The sequence below is a fragment of the Aethalodelphis obliquidens genome, unplaced genomic scaffold, assembly GCF_003676395.1.
Source record: "Aethalodelphis obliquidens isolate GAN/ISIS:26980383/991018 unplaced genomic scaffold, ASM367639v1 scaffold83, whole genome shotgun sequence".
NCBI lineage: Eukaryota > Metazoa > Chordata > Mammalia > Artiodactyla > Delphinidae > Aethalodelphis > Aethalodelphis obliquidens.
The window spans coordinates 3,539,202-3,561,527 of NW_020838027.1; the positions used below are offsets into that span (position 1 = coordinate 3,539,202).

Below are 22,326 nucleotides of genomic sequence, written 5' to 3' on the forward strand. Positions count from 1 at the left end.
CCCGCTGACAGACTGCCTGGGGCAAGAGAAACAAGACGGGAGCAGGGCTGGCTTTTTGCCTTGAGTCAGAGTGGCTGGTGGAATGCTGAGTGACAGGAGGGAGAAATCAAGGGTTCTCCCTGGCATGGGGTAGGTTTGCGATCCCTGGGGAGATGCAGGTGGACGTGTAGAGTGAGACTCGGATATGAATCTGGAGTTCCAGGGAGGGTCAGGCTCTGTGGTTGGGGGTCTTCAGCGTTTAGATGTTATTTAAAGCCCCAGAACAAGTTCCCTCAAGGATAATATAGAGATACAGGAGAGAAATGGGCCAAAGATGGAGCTCCTGCGCATTTCAACATTTGACGGTCAAGCAGAGGAGAAGAGGCCGCAAGAGGCAGAGAAGATACAGTCAGTGAGGTCAATGGACCTTCGGGAAAGAGGAGTAAAGGAGGAGGACGCCAACGGATCAAGTAAGATAAGAACAGAGACGTGACCGTTGAACGGTTGTGACGATGGAGGATATTGGGGTTCTTAACGGGCGCAGACTGGATGGAGGGTGGGGATGGAAGTCCAGGTAAAGTTGGTTAAGGAGAGACTGTGAAGGAAGGGCTGTAAATAACTCCTTTTGCTGTGATGGGGGAACAGAAAAACGGAACTGTAGTGACAGGGAGAGGTGAGACCAAGGAAGGGAGTTGGTTTTTAAGGATAGGAGATATGGAAACGTGAACAATCCCGCTGTCCTGTAGATAGAAAAAATTGCAGATTTGGGAAAAAGTAAATTCAGAAGCAAGGACTTTGAGAAGGTAAGAGGGGGTGGGATCCAGAGCACAGGTGGAGGAGTGGGTCTTCTTCTTGGAGAAGGGACAGCTTAGCCACGGTAACAGAGGGGACATGGGGAGTGTGGGTCCGATGGAGGAGGGCTGCTGGAGGGAAGCCGCGATTTGTTGCTTCCATTTTCTCAAGGAAGAAAGAGGCCGTCGCTGGCGCGGGAGACAGGGAGGGGAGGGTGTGAGGGTTTTGGAGGGAGATGAGAAGTGATGGGACGGTCTTGCAGAGGGAGGGAGGGAGGGCTGGTGCGGGGGAGGGTCAGCGCCCACTGGAGATGGGCAGACACAGACCTGCAGGGGCCCCGGCCTCCCTGGTGTGCGACTGTTCCCAACCACGTCCAGCAGCCCCGGTCGGAGCGGAGGGGAGGGCCAGCTGGATCTGGGCGCCGCTGGGGACACAGTGGAGGGAGGGAGGAGCCAGTGGTTGATCACAGTAATGGACCACGGAGTCTAAGCTGTGGGACGAGGGAATGAGGGAGTGAGGGGCGGTGGTGGGCAAGTGGAGGGGGCCGTGAAGAGTCCAGGCGTCCTTCCAGCCTGGGTAGGGGAAACGTGGCTCACATCCCCTCACCCCGCCCTCCGGGTTGGTGTCCAGTCTCGCTTGTTTGGGGGAGCAAGGTGTCTCTGCACACTCGTTGGGAAAGTCCTTGACCCGGGCAGAAGGGACAGAGAGGGTTCCTCTCGACTTGCCTACGAACGATGGAGAAAGAAAACCGGCCAATTCTTTCTCTACAAGGGAGACGGAGCCTGGCGTCCTCGTGTTTTCATCTGACCTCCCTCCCCCAACTCTGAGAAATACGGCAAGTGTTTCTCCCCACTTGAGAGGTGTGGAGACTGAGGTTAGGAGACATGGGGCAGAGCCTCTGCTCTCGGCTGCCGTTCCTGTGCTCTTTCCCAAAGTGTGTTTAGTTTGACGAGGAAGCACCGGGAGCGCCTGCCAATCCTGAAAGTGAAAGTTCAAGCCTCTGAGGACGGGAGGGTGTGTGCAAGTACCTGTGGGACCAGATTCCTCTCCGAATTACTGAGTCTCAACCCTGGGGGCCCCCAGGAGCCTCCAAAGAATATTTGGACCCTCCCCTGCCTCTGCCCTTGTTTCACTGCACAGTGATTCCTGCCCTCGGGGGTCTGTCCAACCCCCTTGCCCTGTATCTGTCTCTCTCGCTTCCAGCTTTTGGGGTCTGGTGGGCCAGCCTCCCTGGCTCACCGCGGTCCTCTGCAGAGGGTGATGGCCCTGCCACCACAGCAGAGTGGGGACGGGCGCCCAAATGGGAGGAATCCCTGGCCTTCGGGAGGGGAGGGGCAGCATCCTCAGAGGCCCCTCTGGCTCACAGCTCGAGGTCCCTCCTGCCCTCCCCTGCCTCCAACTCTTGTAATGTTTTTATTCCCCTTCCTTTTTCTCTTTCCTCCTTTTCCTCTTATTTCTTTAAACCTTCGGAATATCCCAGTTTACAGAAAAGGGGCAAATACAGCTGTTTTTTCCTCTGAGTCTTGGAGCAGGCTGTTGACACGATGCCCTGTCATCCCTAAGCATGTTAGTGCGTGTTTCCTACAAACAAGGGCACTTCCTACGTAGCCACGCGCAACCATCCAAATCGGGAGGCCAGCTCCCACCACCGTCACGGTCTTGTGCTCAGGCTCCATCTGAGGTGGGCTTTTGACGCAATAGCATCCTTCTCGGCAAGAGGACTCGGCTCTGACCCGCCCACTGCACTTTGTTGTCCTGTCCTGGTTTCCTTCAAGCTGGAACTGTCAGACTCCCATTAACCTTCGTGGCCTTGATGCTTGACAACCACAGGCCAGTGTTCTGTGGGATGTCACTCAGTTTGGAGACGTGGGACACCTCCTCACGGCTGGATTCAGGTCACCCGTCCCGGAGGGATGCCTCGGATGGGATGCTGCGTCCTCACGACATCCTGGGTGGCGTCCCCGCAGTGTAGATGTGTCCTGTTGCGACAGCATCTGCCTGGATCCCTGGCCTGGGTTATGTCCGCCAGCCATCTCCCCGTTCATTAGTGATTAGTAAGGTTTTCTGGGAGAGGTACTTTGAACCGTGGAAATACGTCCTTCCTCCCCGTTAATTGCCTGTCTTATTCAATCGGTCATCACTGTTGGTGTCAGTACTGAATCTGATGCTCAAATTCTCCCTGACTTGGTTCCTGGGAGCAACCTGGAGCTGCCTCTATGTCCTGTCCACGTAACCCCTTCACTTCGCGTGAGCTTCCTTATCTTGTGGGACAAATGTTCCAGGCCCATCTCGTACTTTCCACGTCTCTGTTCTAGAATCAGCCATTTCTCTGCGGAGTCTTGAATCCCCTCAGTGGACGATGGCTTTTAGAAATGAGGACGTGGGGCTAGGTGTGTGCATTGATTTTAGGGTGTCGAGGCTCCCAGACTGTCTCCGTGGGAAGAATTTGCGTGTGTGCTCACACATGCTCACGTCTGTGGTGTCACGTACGTGGACATGCATTGATGTAATGCATGTTTCCGCATCTATGCACGTTGTCCAGGACGCCTTCATGTGAGACCCCTGCTTCTAATTCAGCACCTCGGGGTTTCCTCTCATCTTTCCCCCTTTTCCATGTGATTCCGTCCTCTGACAGTGAAGCCCTGGCTGTCATCCTTCTTAATATGTTTACATACTGGGTCAGCCCCCGTGTGTAAACAGTCACCCACTGTCACCACCTCCTGCCCACGCACCTGCCACCCTGTGCTGGGCTCCGACCCCCATGCTGGGCAGCCCCCCCGTATGACCACCTCGTCTCTGGGCTCAGCCTCCGGTGGGTGCAGCCAGGTTGCCTCTGCACACAGCCCCCCCCCCCCCCCCGCCAGCCAGGTCCCTCCGAGGGGCCTCAGATACCCCCGGCCTGTCGTGTGCTAGTGGCATCTGGTTTGCTCAGCCCGCCTCATGGCCCCGGAGGGAATCATTCCCTGCTCTGTAGTTTGATGGCTCACACTTGATCCTGTGCCCAGGAGGTGACGGCCCAGGAGGGACAAAGTGTTGTCCCAGGTGAATAGCCACCCCCGTGCCCCGTGCCTGTCCTACTCCTCACACGGTCCTGGGGGCCTTTTCAAGGCAAAGCCGCCTCTATTTCTTCTTCCCCGGGGGTAGCAACAGGTGGGTGGAGCTGGCGAGGCCCCCGGGGCGCTGTCCTCGGCCCTAGCTCGCTCTGCCTTGGCACGTGTACTAGAAAGAGGACAGCTTGGCTTCCATGGAAATGCTTTTGAAACACTGCAACAGCCAATTGTGTGGGTCTCGGGAGCGTAGGTGTAGAGACATAAATAACAACCCAGGACATAAAATACCTGCTACCCAGAAGCAATCAATCTCCCTCCCTCTCCACCTCCGTACGGCTCCCGGGATGGGTTTGTTCCCAGCAGACGCACACCTCCACGCAGCCACCTGCGGACGTGCAGCCTTCACGTGGCTCCTGCCACCGAGAGGCCCGCACACGTGCTCAGACTATCCTCTTGCACTTCAGCACCGACAGCTCCCGTTTCCTCTGTTTCCCTGCCCAGGAGACCAGTGGGCTGCCGGGATGCTTAGGATGCGGATTCGCTTGTGAAAAGTGACAAAGGAGCTCAGGGACAGACACGTCTCTCCTTCTGCCCTGGAGCGTCAATGCCATAGAGGGAGAGGCCTGAGAGAAGCACGATGCGCAGAGAGGCCGCAGGAAGGGCTTCGTCAGTGGCTCCCCACGGAGGAGACACCTCCATGCACAGCTTGCAGGGCTTCTGGGGGATTAGATATCACGCACGTGAGGCGCCTCGAACCACAAGCACGAACTGTAGGTCCTTCTTACATAAAGGAAGGACCTTTACGTAGGAAGGACCTACAGTTCTGCACTTGGCTCATTCCTGGCCACTCGCCCCAAGCCTCTTATAGACGATGCTTGAATTCTCCGTTCCTATGACATCCCTCCATGCTTGCAGCCGTCCAGTCCTGGGATGACTCCCCTGATGGGGACCCCACTACCAGTCGCCTGGGGCTGTGACTGTTCGAAGCACTTCCTTCCACTGAGGTGGAACCTGCCTTCCTGCAGCCTGACCCATGCTCTGTGTCGTCGCCTGGGGACTGCAGAGAATGAGGGGGACGCCCCTTCACCTGGCAGCCCTTCTCCCACAGATACAGGCGGCACACCCCCGGTTCCCTCACACTTTGCTCTGGTCTCAGCCCCCTTCTCCTCTGCCATGCTTCAGTGTCCCTCTCACCCCACCCAAGGACCCAGCCAGGCGGCTGGAGGGGCCCAGATGCCTCCCTGCTAACACCTCCAGCCTGCTTAGCAGCTGCGGGGAACGCCGTGCCACACTGGCGCTGAGCGGGCATCAGCCACGATCTGCAATCTACCCTCCCGTGGCTGCCGAGCAGCGGCTCCTAACCTGCGTCCGGTCCGTGGACGTTTTGCATCCAGACTGAGAATCACACTTTACATTCACATCCAACCTCACGTTGTTAGATTTGGTCCTTCCTTACAAGCTACTTGGAGTCCCCAGAGCCTTACTCTTTGGGGGTCACCGTTCTCTGCGTGGTGTCATCTACACGCTGATAGGAGCCCTGGGGGAGCGGGGCAGCTCCCCTGGGCTGGTCTGGTTCAGCTCTGAATCAGCACCTTTGAATACAGTCGGGGAGCAGCTGTGAACCCTCACAATCACTGGTCAGCTTCCCCGCCACAAGGCCGCGGAGGGGCTGCCTTGTCAGACCCCTGTGGAAGGCTGGCGCGGTGATTAAGAGCTCTGGCCGGTTCACACTCAGCTCCGGCAGATCAGCTCGTGATCTTGGATACCTGACCTCCTGGGCCTCCGTTTCCGGCTCTGTGAAATGGGAATAACAGCGGTATGGACCACAGAGGGTCACTGTGAGCCGTACATAATTACCGTATGTAAAACCAGGGCGTGCTAGGGCCCGTAGTTAAATTTTCAGTGAATTTGCGGAACGGATGTGGGCATTTTGGTGGCTTGAAATTGGCCACAGTGGGAGTATTTACACGGAGAAATCAGCAGATGCTACAAATCAGGGCTTCTTTCCTGGAGAGCCCAATGGTTAAGTGTCTCTCAGCACAGCCCTTTGTAAAACACAACAGTGTACGATGTGCAGTTCGCAGCTAATAAATGTTAGCTATTGTTATGATTATTTCATTCATTAACTTGACTAATAGCCCTGTCCAAAGAAGGCAAGAGATTAATCAGATATAATTGTTTTTAATGAACCTGGACTAGTGGCTCCTGGCAATGGCTGCCTTCCTAACCAATCAGAAGCGGCCCATGAATAATCTCAGCACTGGGTTTTGTGCACCACTCCAGGGGAGGGGGCAGCTGTCAGCCACCCTCTGGGCCCTGCTCCAGGTGCTGTGGAGTTGGCAGAGAACGGAACTGTCTCAGGGAGGGGACAGACAGAAAGCAAGTGGACACACAGCATCACAATAGAATTACAAACAGTGATGGTGCTTTGGAAGGACAGGATGGAGTAGTTGAGAAAACTGGGGGTCTGCTTTGGATGGGGTGGTCGCCCACGCATGCCGGACCCGACTCACACCGCCCGGCGAGAGGTTCTCTCCCGGCCCTGCTTTCGGTGCTATCATGGGTGAGCCGGAATTGGGTGCGGTGGGAGCGTGTACACTGCTGACAGCAGTGGGGAGTCGGGTCGTGATTCTGTCCGCTCGCAGATGCAGGACGGGGGTCTCAGGGAGGTTGGTGACGTGTACCAGGCTGCACGACAGGCCAAGATTTGGGCTCCCCTTTTGACGTCCCAAACTCTGCTCCTCTTATCAGACAAATGGAACAATAAAACCAACCACACACGTTCCCGTGAAGATGATCGAGGTAACATAGATGAAATCACTCTGCCAGCTGCTAGTCAAACGCTACTGGTGTTTTATTCTCAGAATTAGGACTAGTTTGAAGATCTTTTGTCTCTGAACTCCTTGTCCTCTTTTGAAAATTGCTTATTCATCCATCTGTTCACTCGGTAAGGATTTCAGTGAGCTGTCAAGGGCTCTGCTCCATCCTGGAACTAGGAAGCTGAAATAGATAACGGAGAGGAGGGGATCAGAGGCTGGAGGTGGGTCAGGCCCTCAGGAGGGGTGTGCAGCCGGTTCTGTGTCGCCCAAATAGGCGTGTGGGTCACGTGGCTTTGGGGCCACGGGGGCGGGGGGGGGGGGGCATCGGGGCGGCTCCACGGCCCAGTAACCTGCTCTCCGTCTTAACGCTCACGACTCTCACGCCCACTCTTCTGTGGCACAGGGTCTGCTCTGCGAGCCGGGGAGGGGCCTGAATGGGGACACCATGAACTTTGGGCTCTGTGGGGTCAGCTGACTCTGTTGGACACAGTAGGGGCCCAAAGGAGATGGGTCTGGGCTGATTTTTTTTTTTTTAAAGTCAAACAAGGGACCAGGAATCAGAATGACTACATTTCTGTAATAATCACTCAAGACAAAAAGAAAAAATATCCCACTGAAAACAACCCCCCAAAATATCTGGGTGTCTAATTTGAGAACTTGAAGTTACAGGGGAAAAATCTCCCAGGTTAGAGTTCTTGGGTCCCCATCGTACACGTACGTATGACAAATCCTTCTAAAACCTATCAGCCAGGGTCCTGTCACAGCTGGTTGAACAAAATTTCATCATCCTTATGGAATAGAAGCACAGCTCCAGAGGACGACCTCAGTGCCATCCTGAGAACTGACACAGTCTTAATGATGAGGGATCCAGATTGGGAGTGGGCTTCTGCAGCCGGTAGCTAATCAGAGCCTAAATATCGGAGGCCGAGATCCCCCTTGAAAAGGTTGCCATGGAGACGAGATGCCCGGGGCTGCATGTGCCCACACAGGCCTTGGAGACAACCCAGTGCCCTCACTGGGTTGCCATCAACCCCACCACAAGAGGCAGCATTTTGCAGATTGGACACTTACATCCGGGAATTTCAGTGGTTGCTAGTGGCGACTCTGGAAAGCAGGAAGAATGTCCCTGATGATTCAGGGGGGCGATTGTATTTGGGTCCATAGAAAAAATGTAACCTCTTTTTCAAAAATCAGGATTGAGGAACTGCTGCAATTTAGAGTCAGACTGGACGTGAAGGCACTGCTCCTTCATTGATGTCAGCCGTCTCCACGGGCAAACTTACAGAATGCCTTACACATGCTCAATACATATTTGAAGACTCAAAACATGTTGGAGCTGCAAAGTATCTGAGGGATTTCTAGGTTCAATCTCTCTCCTGTTTTACCCCGATAAGGAAATTGAGGAAAAGAGGGGAGGAACTATTTGATGGCGGTTACTTGTCAGATGGAACGAGAATGTAAGTCGTCTGCCTCCAGGACCCAAGCGTAAGGTTGTGAAGGTTGGGCACTGCACAAAAGCACCTGGACAAGGGGATGAAAGGGGTCTGGAATCCAGGCCGCAGCTGGACTGAAGTGAGGTGTGCATTTTTCCTTTCACAAAGGGCCCATCTACTCAACAAGCCAAGTTGAGGGGGGGTCATGCCTGTTCCCAGAAATATTTGGATGCAGAAGGGTGATAAGAGGACAGAGGTCCAGGCTGTTCAGCATTGTAGGGGGTTAATTGATTCCTTCTGCATTTGGTAGGCAGAAACTGTGATTTTTGCTGTTCTGTGATCCACTGCACCTATGATATATCTTCTATTTATCTATCTGTCATCTGTATCTATCTATCTATTGTCTATATCTATCGTCTATCTATCTATCATCTATATCTATCTATCATCTATATCTATCATCTCTATCTATCATCTATATCTATCTATTGTCTATATCTATCTATCTATCATCTATAGCTATCTATCGTCTATATCTATCTATCATCTATATCTATCATCTATATCTATCGTCTATATCTATCTATCTACCATCTATATCTATCTATCATCTATATCTATCTATCATCTATATCTATCGTCTATATCTATCTATCTACCATCTATATCTATCTATCATCTATATCTATCTATCATCTATATCTATCTATTATCTATATCTGTCTATCGTCTATATCTCTCTATCATCTATAACTATCTATCGTCTATATCTATCTATCATCTATATCTATCTATCATCTATATCTATCTATCGTCTATATCTATCTATCATCTATATCTATCATCTGTATCTATCGTCTATATCTGTCTATCGTCTATATCTATCTATCTATCTCCCTACCTATCATCTGTTGCATCCATATAGATCAGGATAACAGCTAGTGGACAGGAGTGCTAGGGCAGAGATCAGGAAGAGCATACACTCTCACTGGGGGGCACCTGAGGAGTATTCTGTCCATTCCTGTCTGTTGGACTGGGTTAGAAGTTCTTGTCCACATCTGCTTCCCACGGTCCTATGGAGTCCTGTCTATGGAATCATGGTTGAGCCTTGTCCTAGGCACCCAGAGTGGAGGCCATGGGGCACCAGAGGCAGGAGAAAACATCTTCCTGTGCCTCAGGGAGGTCGTGATTAATGCAGGAGGAGGGACCGACCCATAGCCCCACAGTCACGTGCAGACATTACGGAAGAGGCTTCAAGAGATGTGCAAAGAGAAAGAAAACACTTGCAAGTGTTTACAAAAATAAGACAAATCAGGCTTTGCATGCAAATGATTAGGCAGGTGGCTCCGGCATATATCTGCCAGGTCTTTTTCGGAATAAACTAAATTAGGTACTCTGTTTGCATTTTCAAAACTCCCATGCTTTGTCCCCTTGTGAATGTTCCTTCTGCATCCTGGGTCCTGCTCTAGCTTGAGTTCCCGCCCTTGGGTCTCAGCCCCTGAGGAGCAGAGCTTTGACAGCCCCCTCCCCTTCCGAGCCTTTTGGTGAAGACTAGCCCTTCCTACCCTTCCTTCCCAGGGGCAGGGCTTCTGCGCAGGAAGCAGGAGGACCACGCAAGCCAGGGAGTGATCAGGGCCAATGTGCCCTCAGCCACCCCCAAAAGAAGAAGACTGCCAAATGCCCAGAGGCCACAGTGGTGGAGTCACCATCACTCTCTGCAGACCAGTGTCCCCCTCGGAAGTGCTTTGCCTCTTCCCCCGGCAGCTGGGAGCTCACAGAGGAGGAGAAGGCTGAGGGCCAGGATGACAGCTCTGCTGGGGCTCTCCCGTCCCCTCACAAAAGGGCCCCCCTCCAGAGTCGGAGGCTTCGGCAAGCCAACAGCCAGGAGGGGGGGCTCTGGTCCCGGCCCCCTCTCAATTACTTCCACCTAATTGCACTGGCATTAAGAAACGGTTCCCCCTGTGGCCCCAACGTGCAACAGATCTACAGTTTCACTCGACAACATTTCCCCTTTTTCCGGACGGCTCCTGAAGGCTGGAAGAATACCGTGCGTCACGATCTCTGTTTCCGAGACAGCTTTGGGAAAGTGCCGGTCAGCACGCAGGGTGGGACCAGCACACGGCGCCGGTCCTGCCTCTGGAAGCTGACCGATGAGGGACACCGCCGCTTTGCAGAGGAGGCCCGCGCCTTGGACTCCACTCGGCTGGAAAGTATCCAACAGTGCATGAGCCAGCCAGATGTGATGCGCTCCCTCTTCGACCTTTAGTTCCACAAATCAACCATCAGCCCATGCCTTATTAAAGTTATCTGCAGGGGAAAAAAAAAAAGAACCCCACTTTGTGCCGGAAGTGCCTGACACCTACTCCTTTCAGAGGGGCCTTATCTGATTAAGCTTTGATTAAACACCACGCCCTGGAGAGCAAATCATCATTAGACACTGCTGATGGGCACCCCAGCACCCTCCACTGTGAGGGCGGGGAGTAAAGCCGGTGACCTGAGTGCCCTTTGCCATCTAGGAGTCTGTCATCCGCATTCATTTTCAGGAAACTCAGATTCAGGACAGAGGTGGTGGTTGTTTTCTTTTGTTTTTTACTCCTGAGTACAGGCCATTGTTTAGTTTTCCCAGAAAAGCTCAGGCATTGGGTGTTTTTTTCAGAGGATGGCGCAGACAGAGTTTCCTTCTAGAGGAAAGGTTCTGATGGGACCAGCCAACCCATACATCACCCTGTCAATTGCACAGCCAGTGGCATCTAAGATAGCTTGTGCTCTGATCTTTACAGCAGTGAATGCAAAACGAGATTCCCAAACTCTGTGTATGTCTACGTCAAATGATCAAAAACTCAACTGAGAAGTTCCTCCTGCCGTAGAGGGAGGGGTCTTGGAAGGGACTCAGGAGCAGAGGCCATTTAGGGAAGGGCCTTTGTCCCGATCTTACCCCCGTCACCTCTCCATCGGCCGGTGCCAGATAATACTTGCCTTCTCTAGAGCCCCAACTGCGAGCCTGCACCTCACCTGTGACATTTCATTACATCAGTACAACCTCCCACTATGTAGATGTCACTTCCCCCGGTTGTTCTCTGGGGAACTGGAGTTCGGTTGGGTCAAGTGACTTGCAGAAAGTCATACAGCTAGTGATGAGAAGATCCAGCACTTAAACCCAGGTTTCCTGAGTGCGGGGCCCATGCTTTTGTCAAAACACCAAATTTCCTTCCTCTCCAGCTCTAGATGGGCACCCCCTGGGGCTAAGCCCGGGCTGTGAACAGATACAAGGGTGGGAGAGGCAGCCTCTCTTCCTGCTGTGGGTTTGAATCATCACGGTAGCCTGACATGGGGTGGGGACTCCGAGAAGTGTGAGAGTCGCTGCTTATCAGACCCGGGCTCTGTTTGCACGGTCATCCTTTAACCCCTCTAAGCCTCAGTTTCCTTAAAGAGGAGAATAAGAATAGAGTGTTTACTTCAAAGACTTGTTGGACGATGACAGGACAGGTGCCTGTCTTGGGCTTAGCACGGTGCCAGCCACACAGCAACTGCTCAATACGTTTTAGGGGGAACATGCCAAGAGTTTTCAATCCTCTTAGGGTAAACTAGCTTGGTGAAGGGGGAGATATGCCACCTCCTAGAAGGAGAATCAGAACAGCGCTGACACCTGTAGGTCGATCGGGTCCTGATGCGGGGTGCTCATGGCTCCCGGTCAGGGTGCCCAAAAAGTGTGGCCGTGGGGTTCTTATTTTCCAGTCATCACCATCTTCAAGGGGAAGGTGGAGGAGGTGGAACTGCCTGAGGAGAAGGTGGACATCATCATCAGCGAGTGGATGGGCTACTGTCTGTTCTATGAATCGATGCTCAACACTGTCATCTTTGCCAGGGACAAGTGGCTGGTAAGCCTGCTGCATGCTGTCCCTTCGCCGGTCTGCCGGCTGCCTCGCTGCTCTGCCCCACCGCCTGCAGCCCAGGAAGAATACAGCCACTGCTTCCGGGCCCCTCTCTTTAAACTAGATTTGCTTCTGGGGACAGAATGAGCATTCTTAGGTCTAACCTTGGCCTCTTTTGGTATAATTGACACCCATTCTTTGCTGTCCAAAGTCGATGCTGGTCACCAAGTGCTAGGGACTTGCATGGCTGCCAGAGAGCCCAGTGTGCTTTTGACCTTGGCTTCTCCAGGCTCAAAAGTTAAAACATCTTCCACCGCCCCTCACTGGACATACCTCTGCCCCTCCTCATGTGTCCCATTGACCCCACCTCGCCCCCTTGAGTTTTCCCACGTACCAGAGTCAAAACTGAGCTTCCCTGCCCAACCCTAGTCCCGGCCAAGGTGACAGACAGTCTGCTGAGTGAGAAATACTGGCAAGGGGGTGCCTGTCTGGTGACTCTATGTGCAGTTCAAAAATGTGATGTCTTTGTCAGGTGAATAGATTACGAGACCCATTTCTCCACAATTCATCAACAGAAACCTGGAGGGCTTATGTTTCCAGACCGGGCAGCATTGTACGTGGTAGCAATTGAGGACAGACAGTACAAGGACTTCAAAATCCACTGTAAGTCACCTTTTGATTCTCTGTTGGGCTTTTTTTTTTTTTTTTGCGGTATGCGGGCCTCTCACTGTTGTGGCCTCTCCCGTTGCGGAGCACAGGCTCCGGACGTGCAGGCTCAGTGGCCATGGCTCACGGGCCCAGCCGCTCCGCGGCATGTGGGATCTTCCCGGACCGGGGCACGAACCCGTGTCCCCTGCATCGGCAGGCGGACTCTCAACCACTGCACCACCAGGGAAGCCCTGGGCTTTTTTATTTATTTATTTTTGCGCGTTTGGGGTGGACAGTGCTTCAGCGAGCTGACGATGAGCAGCTGCTCTCGCGGCCACAGCTGCCGTGCCTCTGGAGTTTACCTGTGACGCTTTCAGGATTCTTCTCTCTGGATGTTTTCCCCTGGTCCCAAGAGTGGGGTTCTACAGAGAGGGAATAAGCAGCGCGGCTGGTGGGAGATAAAGCGGGGAGACAATGAACACAGTGCGAATGGAAAATGGACGAAGCAGCAGAAGCCGAGGTTTTGCAGAGCTGTCCGGGGGGCTGGAAGCTGTTAAGGGTCACTTATCCCCAGCGTCCACACAGGGGCAGGGACCACGGGTCTCCAGCCAGGCCAGTCGTTTTGAACCCTGCTTTTGTACCCTTCAAACGTTTCAGCATTATATCGATTCTCCTTCCCATTAAGTAAAAGATGGGGAGAGATGGGGTCTGGCCATGTAGGTGTGGGGGGCAGGCAGGGGACTTATCCGCACCTGTGTTCATTATGCCTCATCAGCTGAAAACGTGTTGTCTTAGAAAAAAGCCCCCCAAACCCTCCAACGTTTTATCTGGTCCCCAAAGGGTTGTTTTGTTCTATTTCCTTTAAAGGGTAACTATTCTCAGTGACACAAACCTGGTCCTCCACGAGATTAAACGGATTATGTTTTCATAAGGTTTAGAGACAGCCATGTGTCCTCAGCCAGAACTAAAACGACCAAGGGGCAAAGACCCCCACACAGAAGCATGTGTGCGACGTGACCAGAGCACAAGCAGAAATTCCAGACGGTCTAATGGGCTCTGCAGATCTGGGTTCCAGCCCCTGCAGCGCTAAACCCCCTTGGCAAGACTACCTACAGTGGAGGGGTTCCCAGACGGGACAGATGGGCCTCCTGCCCCCAGAGGCTAGGCCTCCAGAGCTCCACAAAGTCTTGTGCCGTCTAATCATTGTTCGTGCTGCTGGCGATACCACAGAATGAGTGCATCTGCTTGTGTGTTCACACCCTTCTGGAAATATAAACTCAGAGCATGAAGTTCAGAGACGGGTTCGGGAGAAGACAGAAACGGGACGATTGTCTGAGGCTCTGTGCCCTATGCCTACAGCCCTTCTGGCATCATTTCCAACATTCGATAAACAATGAGAGGTAGGGGGGCCGAGGTTAGATGATCCTGCTATGAAGTTGGCCAGCCCTGGCTTCACATCCTATGGGTGACCGTGAGCAAATTACCTAACATCTCTGAGCCTCGGTTGAGGTGAAGTCCCCAATCCTATAGACTTGCCGTGAGGATTAAGTGAGGTGATATATACTAAGGGATGTGAGAGTCGTTGGTGCTGCGTGCACCAGCCTGGTCTCCGAATGTATCACTAAACCCCTTCCTGCTCATGGCTCTGGCCCCCGAGCCTGACTGCCAAGCTCGTTGGCCTCCAGTGGCTCAGAATCTAGGACAGATGTGCCCTCCTGATAAGTTTCAGAAACAGCTCAACAGGGAATGTTGATCAAATGCATATATAAGTAGGACATGTTTTGCCCTGGGGCTACGCGGTAATGCTGTTTTTGGAGTTCTTGCCGTAACTGTGTAAATCGTGTTTGGGGGAGAACATTCAGACCCATTCTTTGTTCTCACGTGCATTAAATATTGATTGAGCTCCGACCCTCGGCACAGCTCTTTAAGGAACTTCCTCATGGTTTAAAAGCAAACATACCTCACCCTCCTCATTGCCTAGATCATGGACCTTGGCTAACGCATCTTGCAATGAGGACTGGACCCGTCCTGACAGGCGCTGGGGCACTGGCCGCTACTCAGGTGCCAGCCCAGGACTGGAGACCGTGGGGTGGAGTCTTGTCCTGCCCATTGCAATGTTCATACCTTCTGAAAAAGAAAAGAAAATGAAAAGTCAGCCCCATTTTTTCTTGTGGAAACTCTGTAGTCTGTCAACACCACTGCCCCCCAAACCAAAAATCTCACACACCTTTACATTTTATTTAACATATTCTCGTTTTCTATTTAAATGTTGTTTTTTTTTTTTTTAATGCCCTGCTTCTGTTTTTAGTGAAGGAAGCAAGTCCATTTAGAAATCTGTTTTAAATAAACAGGGATTTTGATTGCTCTCAGGTCTTAATCAAGAGTGAAAGCATAAAGGTTAATGATTGCCAAGGGAACAATTGTAAGCAAATTCCAGTTGGCTCAAGAACCAGCTAAAAAAGAAAACTCTTAAAGTGGGACAGGAGAGGGAGACAAGCCCAGTCCCTTGCAGAAAGGAAATTAAGAAAACAATTTCTCCCCTTCCCTCCCCCCTTCTCCTCCCCTTCCCTCCTTTCTCAACCATGTGCAACGCGGGAACACAGGCATGAGTGAAATACAGAGCCTGCCCTCAATTTGCTCACCGACTACTAGAGAAACACAGAAAGAGAGACGTGATTGTCATGTACGAGGCTCACAGCGCATATTTTGTTGAGTGAATGAATGAGAAAATGAATGAAGGAATAGAAGTAAACCAGCAGACGGATGTGCAAGGTGGACGGTTTAACCCTGAGAGAGGAGCAATCATTACATTTTTTTTTTACTCTGGGGATTTCTAGAATCTCAAAATGGGAAGGAAATTTGGTAGATATTCTATTTGATTTTGTTGCCCAGTACATGAATCTAGAACCTGCTGAGGGTCAGAGGATGGGCACCAGCTTCCCCACCGACGAGAAGGTGACATGGAACCCCTCGTGTAGATGTGGTGGTGCCTGTAGCTGAAGGGTTGAAGGGCAGAACCGCTTGGAGGGCTCAGACGCTCTCCATGGGTTTCCCTTCCACCACCACCCTGACATCCAGAGTTCCACTTCTAGCCTATTTTACACAAGGAGCTGACTTTGATCTGAGAGCCTGAAGTGTATTAAACTATTACGCGCACTTTCCTTTCTGACTAGAGGAGAAGCTGTAAGTGGCTCCTGGTAGCACTTGCTCTGATTTTCTCGGAGGCAGAGTCCCATTTGCCCTAGCAGGGAAGCTCCAATTACTCGGGCCAGGGAAGGGAGGGATTGTGTAGCTACAGGTCTCTCCAATGAAGAGTGAAATTTGTTTTCCGGTCTTTCATATTCCTGTCTTTGTTTTCAGTTTTATTATCTCCTCTGATATATCCATTCTGCTCATGAGCCCATTGGAAGAATTCTTCATCTTTGATATTGTGATTTTCACTTCCAGCAGTTCCACTGGCTCTTTTTTATGGTTCCCATCTCACCGATGAAATTCTTCATCTGTTCATGCATGTTTTCTCCATTAGATTCTTTTTTTTTTTTTTTAACTAGGCAGTCTCTCTCTACAGGTTACATTCTTTTTTTAAAATAATTTATTATTTATTTATTTATTGTCTGCATTGGGTCTTCGTTGCTGTGCACGGGCTTTCTCTAGTTGTGGTGAGCGAGGGCTACTCTTCGTTGCGTGTGCGGGCTTCTCATTGCGGTGGCTTCTCTTGTTGTGGAGCACAGGCTCTAGGTGCGCGGGCTTCAGTAGTTGCAGCACTCGGACTCAGTAGTTGCAGTGCATGGGCTCAGTAGTTGTGGCTCGTGGGCTCAGTAGTTGTGGCTCGTGGGCTTTAGAGCACAGGCTCAGTAGTTGTGGCGCATGGGCTTAATCGCTCCATGGCGTGTGGGATCTTCCCGCACCTAGGATCAAACCCGTGTCCTCTGCACTGGCAGGCTGATTCTTAACCACTGTGCCACCAGGGAAGTCCCTCCATTAGATTCTTTAAAATATTTATTACAGGTACTTGAATGTCTCTGTTAGATAATCCCAACACCTGATCTCTGAGTCTGTTTCTATTGACTATTTTTTCTTTTGGTGATGAGTCATGTTTTTCTTTCTTTTCCATGTGTCTTGTAATTTTTATTAATGCTGGGCCTTGTGAGTAATGCTGGACAGTAGAGACAGATGCATAATTTATGCCCAGAGAAGAGCATACCTTTTCCTCTGCCAGGCCATTAAAGTGGGACTTTTAGTCCATCTGGTCTGTAGTTATGGTGGGTCTGGGCTTTGTTGCTGCTTCAGTTACATTCATTGCACCATAGCATGGTCCTTTTCAAGAGTTTGTTTAATACAGAAACTAAATTTCACAGGTCCTTCTGATGTTATTTTTTTTAATCCCCAGAAAATTAATTACAGTATTTCCTGCAGGCTGATGACCCTCACCCCCCATTCACTCATTCAATAGACAAGACAGAATTACAACAAAAGATTAATATGCCTGATGTCTATCCTCTCCGATCCCTGCGTAATGTAAAGAAGTTAGTGGGAAACGAATGGTCAGCAGAAAGGAGAGAAAAGTCTAATGTCCTGGGTGATCGGTCATTGAATAACTGGAAGTGGGGCAGTCTGGCTGGGGAGATAAGACACGAATTAACCCCTAAGAAGATAACTAAAACACGAGGCATTGGGAAGCAGGACAGGCTTAAAAGTTTGGGAATACGTTCCAATTAAAAAAGCGTTATCCGTGGACCTCTACTGTGCCAGGTGCTCTGCTGTAGGTGCTGAGGGTACAGGAGGAGAGGCCCCATGGTTGAGAGTCGTTGGAGAAGGTGTCACAATGGCCATTGGAGACTTTAAGTTCATGTGAAAGAGACTTCGAAAATTATTGAGCCCAAGGATTTCTAACTGGTTGGAATTACCTATGTAGTTTAAGTCCATTTGAAAGGGACTGGAAGGGACTTCGAAAATTATTTAGGCCCAGGATTTCTAACTGGTTGGAATTGCCTATGTAGACGTGAAAATTCCAGCTCACTGGGGCGCAAATCTGGGGATTCTGATGCAGTAGGTCTGATTGTGGTCCAGGAATCTGTATTGTAAAGAGTGTCCCAGATGATTCCGGAACACAGAACCACGGAACCAAACTCCTCACTTTACAAAACAAGCCAGAGATAAGGGGACCGATCTGCCAAGGTCACACAGCTTGGATGGTGGCAAAGCCAGGGTGCAAACCACATAACGGCGGCAACAACTGTGTATCAACTGCTATGGGCCAGGCACTGTATCATGTACTTTACATATATCATCACATTTAATCCTCTTAACAGCTCTATAGAGTAACTAGCATGATCGTCATCTCCATTTTAAAGAAGAAACCGGCTCTTTGGGAGGTTAAATTCTTGCCTGGAGTTGCACAGCAAATAAACAGCAGAGCCCAGATTTGAAGCCCAAAGCCCAGGACTTTAACCATTACCCACATAGACTCTTAGATATCTGCCTAACTTTTTTTTTTTTTTTTTTGCGGTACGCGGGCTTCTCACTGTTGTGGCCTCTCCCGTCACGGAGCACAGGCTCACGGGCCCAGCCATGGCTCACGGGCCCAGCCGCTCCGCGGCACGTGGAATCTTCCCGGACCGGGTCATGAACCCGTGTCCCCTGCATCGGCAGGCGGATTCTCAACCACTGCGCCACCAGGGAAGCCCCCTGCCTGACTTTTTCACTGAACCTTAACTTAAAGCAGGGCTGGAGGGGGAAAGAGCAGGTACGTGGCTGCAGGTCTCTTGAGAAGGGGTTTTAACCAAAGGCAGTGTGTTTTGGTGTGCATGTTCTATCTGGGTGAGCAGGGACGGCTATTCCCAGATTCTAGAAGGAGGTCTTCTCTGAAGCGTGTGCTGTTGACACACTTCCCCAAACATAGGTAGGTTCAGTTGGGACTTTGGCACCAGCCTTGTGTGTGTAATGGCATCTGACTGGCATCTTATCCTCAAGCCAGAATTTCACAAGTGCTCCCGCTCTGGGAGATGCTTATTTTCTCGGCCTCTTCTCCCCGAGGAAGGGCTTTGCGTACCCTTGAAAGGAATCTGAGTAAAAGGGGCAGAGCTTTCCCTGACCATTCACACCTCCCTCCTCCCACCCCCCTCTCCTAAACACATGCAGGCTCATGAGTTCCCTAAGGTACCATTTGTTTGGTGAACATTTAAAAAAAATAATCCTGTAAGATTTTAGAGAAAAGCGTCTCTACTGCAGTGTATTTCTAAACCCCTCCGAATAAACAGACAAGTAAGATTTCAGCTGGCCAGTAACTGAAGACTCCGCTAAGGCACCCTCTGCGCTGTGGGGAGAGCAAATGGCATTCCTGGTTGCTCTCACGACTGAGTCAGTGCAGCTGAAGGATTAGGACCCAAGCTGGGTTTGAGCCCCAGCTCCACGGTTCCCCTGCTGTGGGATATTGGACCAGATACTGCATGTGAGCCGGATGCCAGCTTCTGCAAGCCCCTGTTTTCTCATCTGTCATAAGGAGGTGTCCTCATGGGGTTGATGGGGAGATTCAATGAAGGGTCTGGCCAGAGCTAGGTGATCAATCAATGATTACCATCATTTAAGGGTGATCTTGGACCATCAGACCTGCATTCATTTACCCTCCAACCCTGCATCCTGAATACGTCCCCTGCTTAAAGCATCTTATGAACAGCCCCAAGGGGCCAAAGAGCACTGTTGGGGTGCTTTGTGCCCCAACGGGGGGATATGTCTTACGAGATGCATCCTTAGAGAGAACATCATGGCGTGTAAGAAAGTTAAGCCCTCTCCTGGACTACCCCTGCCCCTGCCCCTGCCCCTCATTTCTTCAGTTGAGAAAATGGAGGTTCAGAGAGGTTAGGAAATTTGCACAAGGGCCTGGCCAGTAAGTGGTGGTGCTGGCATTCACGCTGCAGCCTGTTTCACTGAAAGCCCATGTTTCTTTCTGCTGCTTGAGAGGTTCAGCTGGCGGGGATGGGAGGAGGGAAAGAGATGGGCCTTGTAGGTGTGGAGAACAACTGGAACAAAGGCTCCGGGGTAGAAATGTGGACGGCAGAGGAGAGAGTTCGTAGGAGACTCTGAGGCTCAGAGAGGGGGCAGGAGAGCAGGTACAGAAGAATCAGGAATGTGGGCTCTAGTCTTGACCCCGTGGGAGTCTGCTGTGTGACCTTGGAGAATTTTCTCAGCCTCTCTGAGCTTCACTTTTCCTAACCCTAAAGTGGGACCTGTACAGATGAGATGGTGTGAATGAGCGTCTGGCACATTGCAGAGCTCTCCACCAGGCAAGCAACTCTCCTGCCCTCAGGCAGGGGGACACAAGCTGCCCCCCACCCTCTAGGACTCAGGGGGGTCGGGAGACTTCTGGGGGTCCTGCTGCCACTTCTCGCTCTCTTCCCACAGGGTGGGAGAACGTCTATGGCTTTGACATGACCTGCATCCGGGACGTTGCCATGAAGGAGCCCCTGGTAGACATCGTGGACCCAAAGCAAGTGGTGACCAATGCCTGTTTAATAAAGGTCTGCAGACGCCGCTTGCTCGGGCCTGGGTGTGCGGGAACCTGGCTGTGTCACCTGGACTCTTGGGCCTGAGTAGAGGCCACACCAGCTCCTCCCAAACTGTGAGGCAAGGCCACCCTGGCCAGAGCCTCTGGCAGCCCGTGGTGACCTATCAAAGCCGGCACTGTCACCGAGCAGAGCTGGGGAGAGAGCGCCACTGGACTCCACGTGGCACAGTTGGGGGGTGGGTGGTGCATGTCCCTTGGTGAGGGAGGGGTGGGGTGTGAGGGGGGAGGGGTGTCGGGTGGGCTTGTAGGAATATCCGAGGGAGGACACCCTGGAGGCTCAGGTGGGGGGAAGCTCCTGCATTCCGAGGGCGCTGGCCTCCTAGGCAAGAGATCCCACACCTCAGTCTGCCGTGTGAGCAGCTCACGCCCGCACCTCTAAGCACACATCTGACCCGGCCGCACGGAGCTCCCTCCTCCTGAGTGCCTTGTTGGTGCGGCCCTCACCTCTTGTCCTCCAAGGCTTTCTTCAGCGCAGACGGAGAACAGCTCGCCAGCACCCTCGGCAGACCAGTCCTTACCCAGTGCATCCTTATCACTAAATATCAGACGTGCCAAACTTGCTGGGGTACAGATAAAAGCCCCCCGAGACCTCCCTCCCTCCCAGCCCACACTCCTGCAGGTAACCGCTGTCCACAGGATGAGCTGACCTTTCCAACCCTTTTTCTAAGTATCTGCATTTACAAATGCTAATCTATCCTGTCTAACGATGGAAAACTCTTGCTATTTCACTACTTTTTTTAAAGTCTAGAAAGACATCTGTCTTATAGGCTTCAAGTTAATGTTTTAATCGAAGAATCTGGGTTCACTGTGTCCGTTGTCATCAGCCCTCCCAGCCCCCATCTTGCTGAAGCATAACCTCCCGCCCTGGTCCTGTGCACCTCACTGCTTTTTCGGGAACTCTGGGTGGAGGCAACGGGGAAGAGCCCAGGGGTGCGGGGAGGTTTCTGCAGGACTGATGCAAACGGCTGCTTTGTCCAGGTGAGAACGGTCCCTTGTCCCTGGTCACAGTCTTCCTGAGAAGAAATGCAAGCCTTGTCACCATGGCATTTCAAAGGGACCTCAGAGGACAAATAAAACTAGATGTACCTTGTACAGGTCCCATCAGATAGATACCGCCTCCCTTTTGGAACATCCTGCCTGAGGATTCTGCTTCTTAACTCGGCCCTTTCTGAGTCCAGGCAGGGTTGATGAGAAGCAAACGTCCTCTTATTTCTTCCCACCGGCCCCTCTGTCCCCGAAGCCTCTCTCTCTGGCATCCCAAACAAGAGCCAGCAAAGTCCACCCCAGATAACTCCCCCGTAGTGCAGAGCATGGCTGCCAACACTGTAGTACGAGTGGAGATCACCTGGTGCAACTGCATTTGCCAAAATGACGCATGGCAGCTGTATGGAACTGATAGGCGTCTGCCCATGGTGGCGCGGGGATACGATTCCTTCAATGTGCTTGGGCCCTGGGTCGCTCTCTGCCCCTGCCCTGCAGGTGTGGCCACGGCACTTGTGCACGTCCAAGGCTGGTCCCAGACTGGCCTGCTCTGTCCCCCCCGCCTCCCTCTCCCCCTCCAGCCAGGAACAGGCAAGGATCTCTCCTTGGTTACACCGGAGTGCAGCCTGGGACTGTGGGTATTGCGGGGCTGGAGCTCTGGGCCCTCCGTGCATGTCACATTTCTTCCTGAGCTCTGAGAAGGGCAAGGACGGCTGTGTTTGCTTCTGCCACCAGGAGAGCCATCGTCAGCTCTCGCTAATGTGCTCAGCACCTTCCCTGGGAAAACACTTGCCCTTCTTCACACGCTTAATTGCTATTTTCATCGCTATTAACGTTGCGGCTTGTGACACTTTATTATAATTAAGACTCTGTTTTGACCAGACTTCTGATCTGAGACATCCATCTGTAACATGATGTAGTGATGTGGACAGCATCGGCCGGGGCCCCTCTGAGTCACCGACGCCTGCGGAGCCCTGCGCCTGGTGGGGCGGCCTGAGGCCGAGCCAGGGGTCTCGCTGGGGTCTCAGAGTTGCTGAGGCGGCTGCTGAAAGAGAAAGCCTTCTGGCAAAGGGATCGGGGCTCTGGGGGCCAGCATAATGTGTCTGCCTCTGGACACGTTGGGCCTGAGAGGAGGGAGGGCCCTGACCGGAGGCCTTTGTGTCTCTGAGGCCCGGTCACAGCTGACTC

General features: G+C 52.1%; 1 protein-coding gene and 1 pseudogene across 2 annotated transcripts in view; both read left to right on the forward strand.

The window, feature by feature from the left end:
- Positions 1–22,326, forward strand: part of PRMT8 (protein arginine methyltransferase 8) — a 78,373-nt gene that overhangs the window by 45,606 nt on the left and 10,441 nt on the right. For both annotated transcript variants that reach the window (XM_027093295.1, XM_027093296.1), the window contains exons 5-7: positions 11,809–11,951; positions 12,521–12,608; positions 19,995–20,110. In XM_027093295.1, coding sequence (XP_026949096.1) covers positions 11,809–11,951; positions 12,521–12,608; positions 19,995–20,110 — 347 coding nt within the window. The remainder of the gene's footprint in view (positions 1–11,808; positions 11,952–12,520; positions 12,609–19,994; positions 20,111–22,326) is intronic.
- On the forward strand, positions 314–10,339 carry LOC113613029 (forkhead box protein R1 pseudogene; annotated as a pseudogene).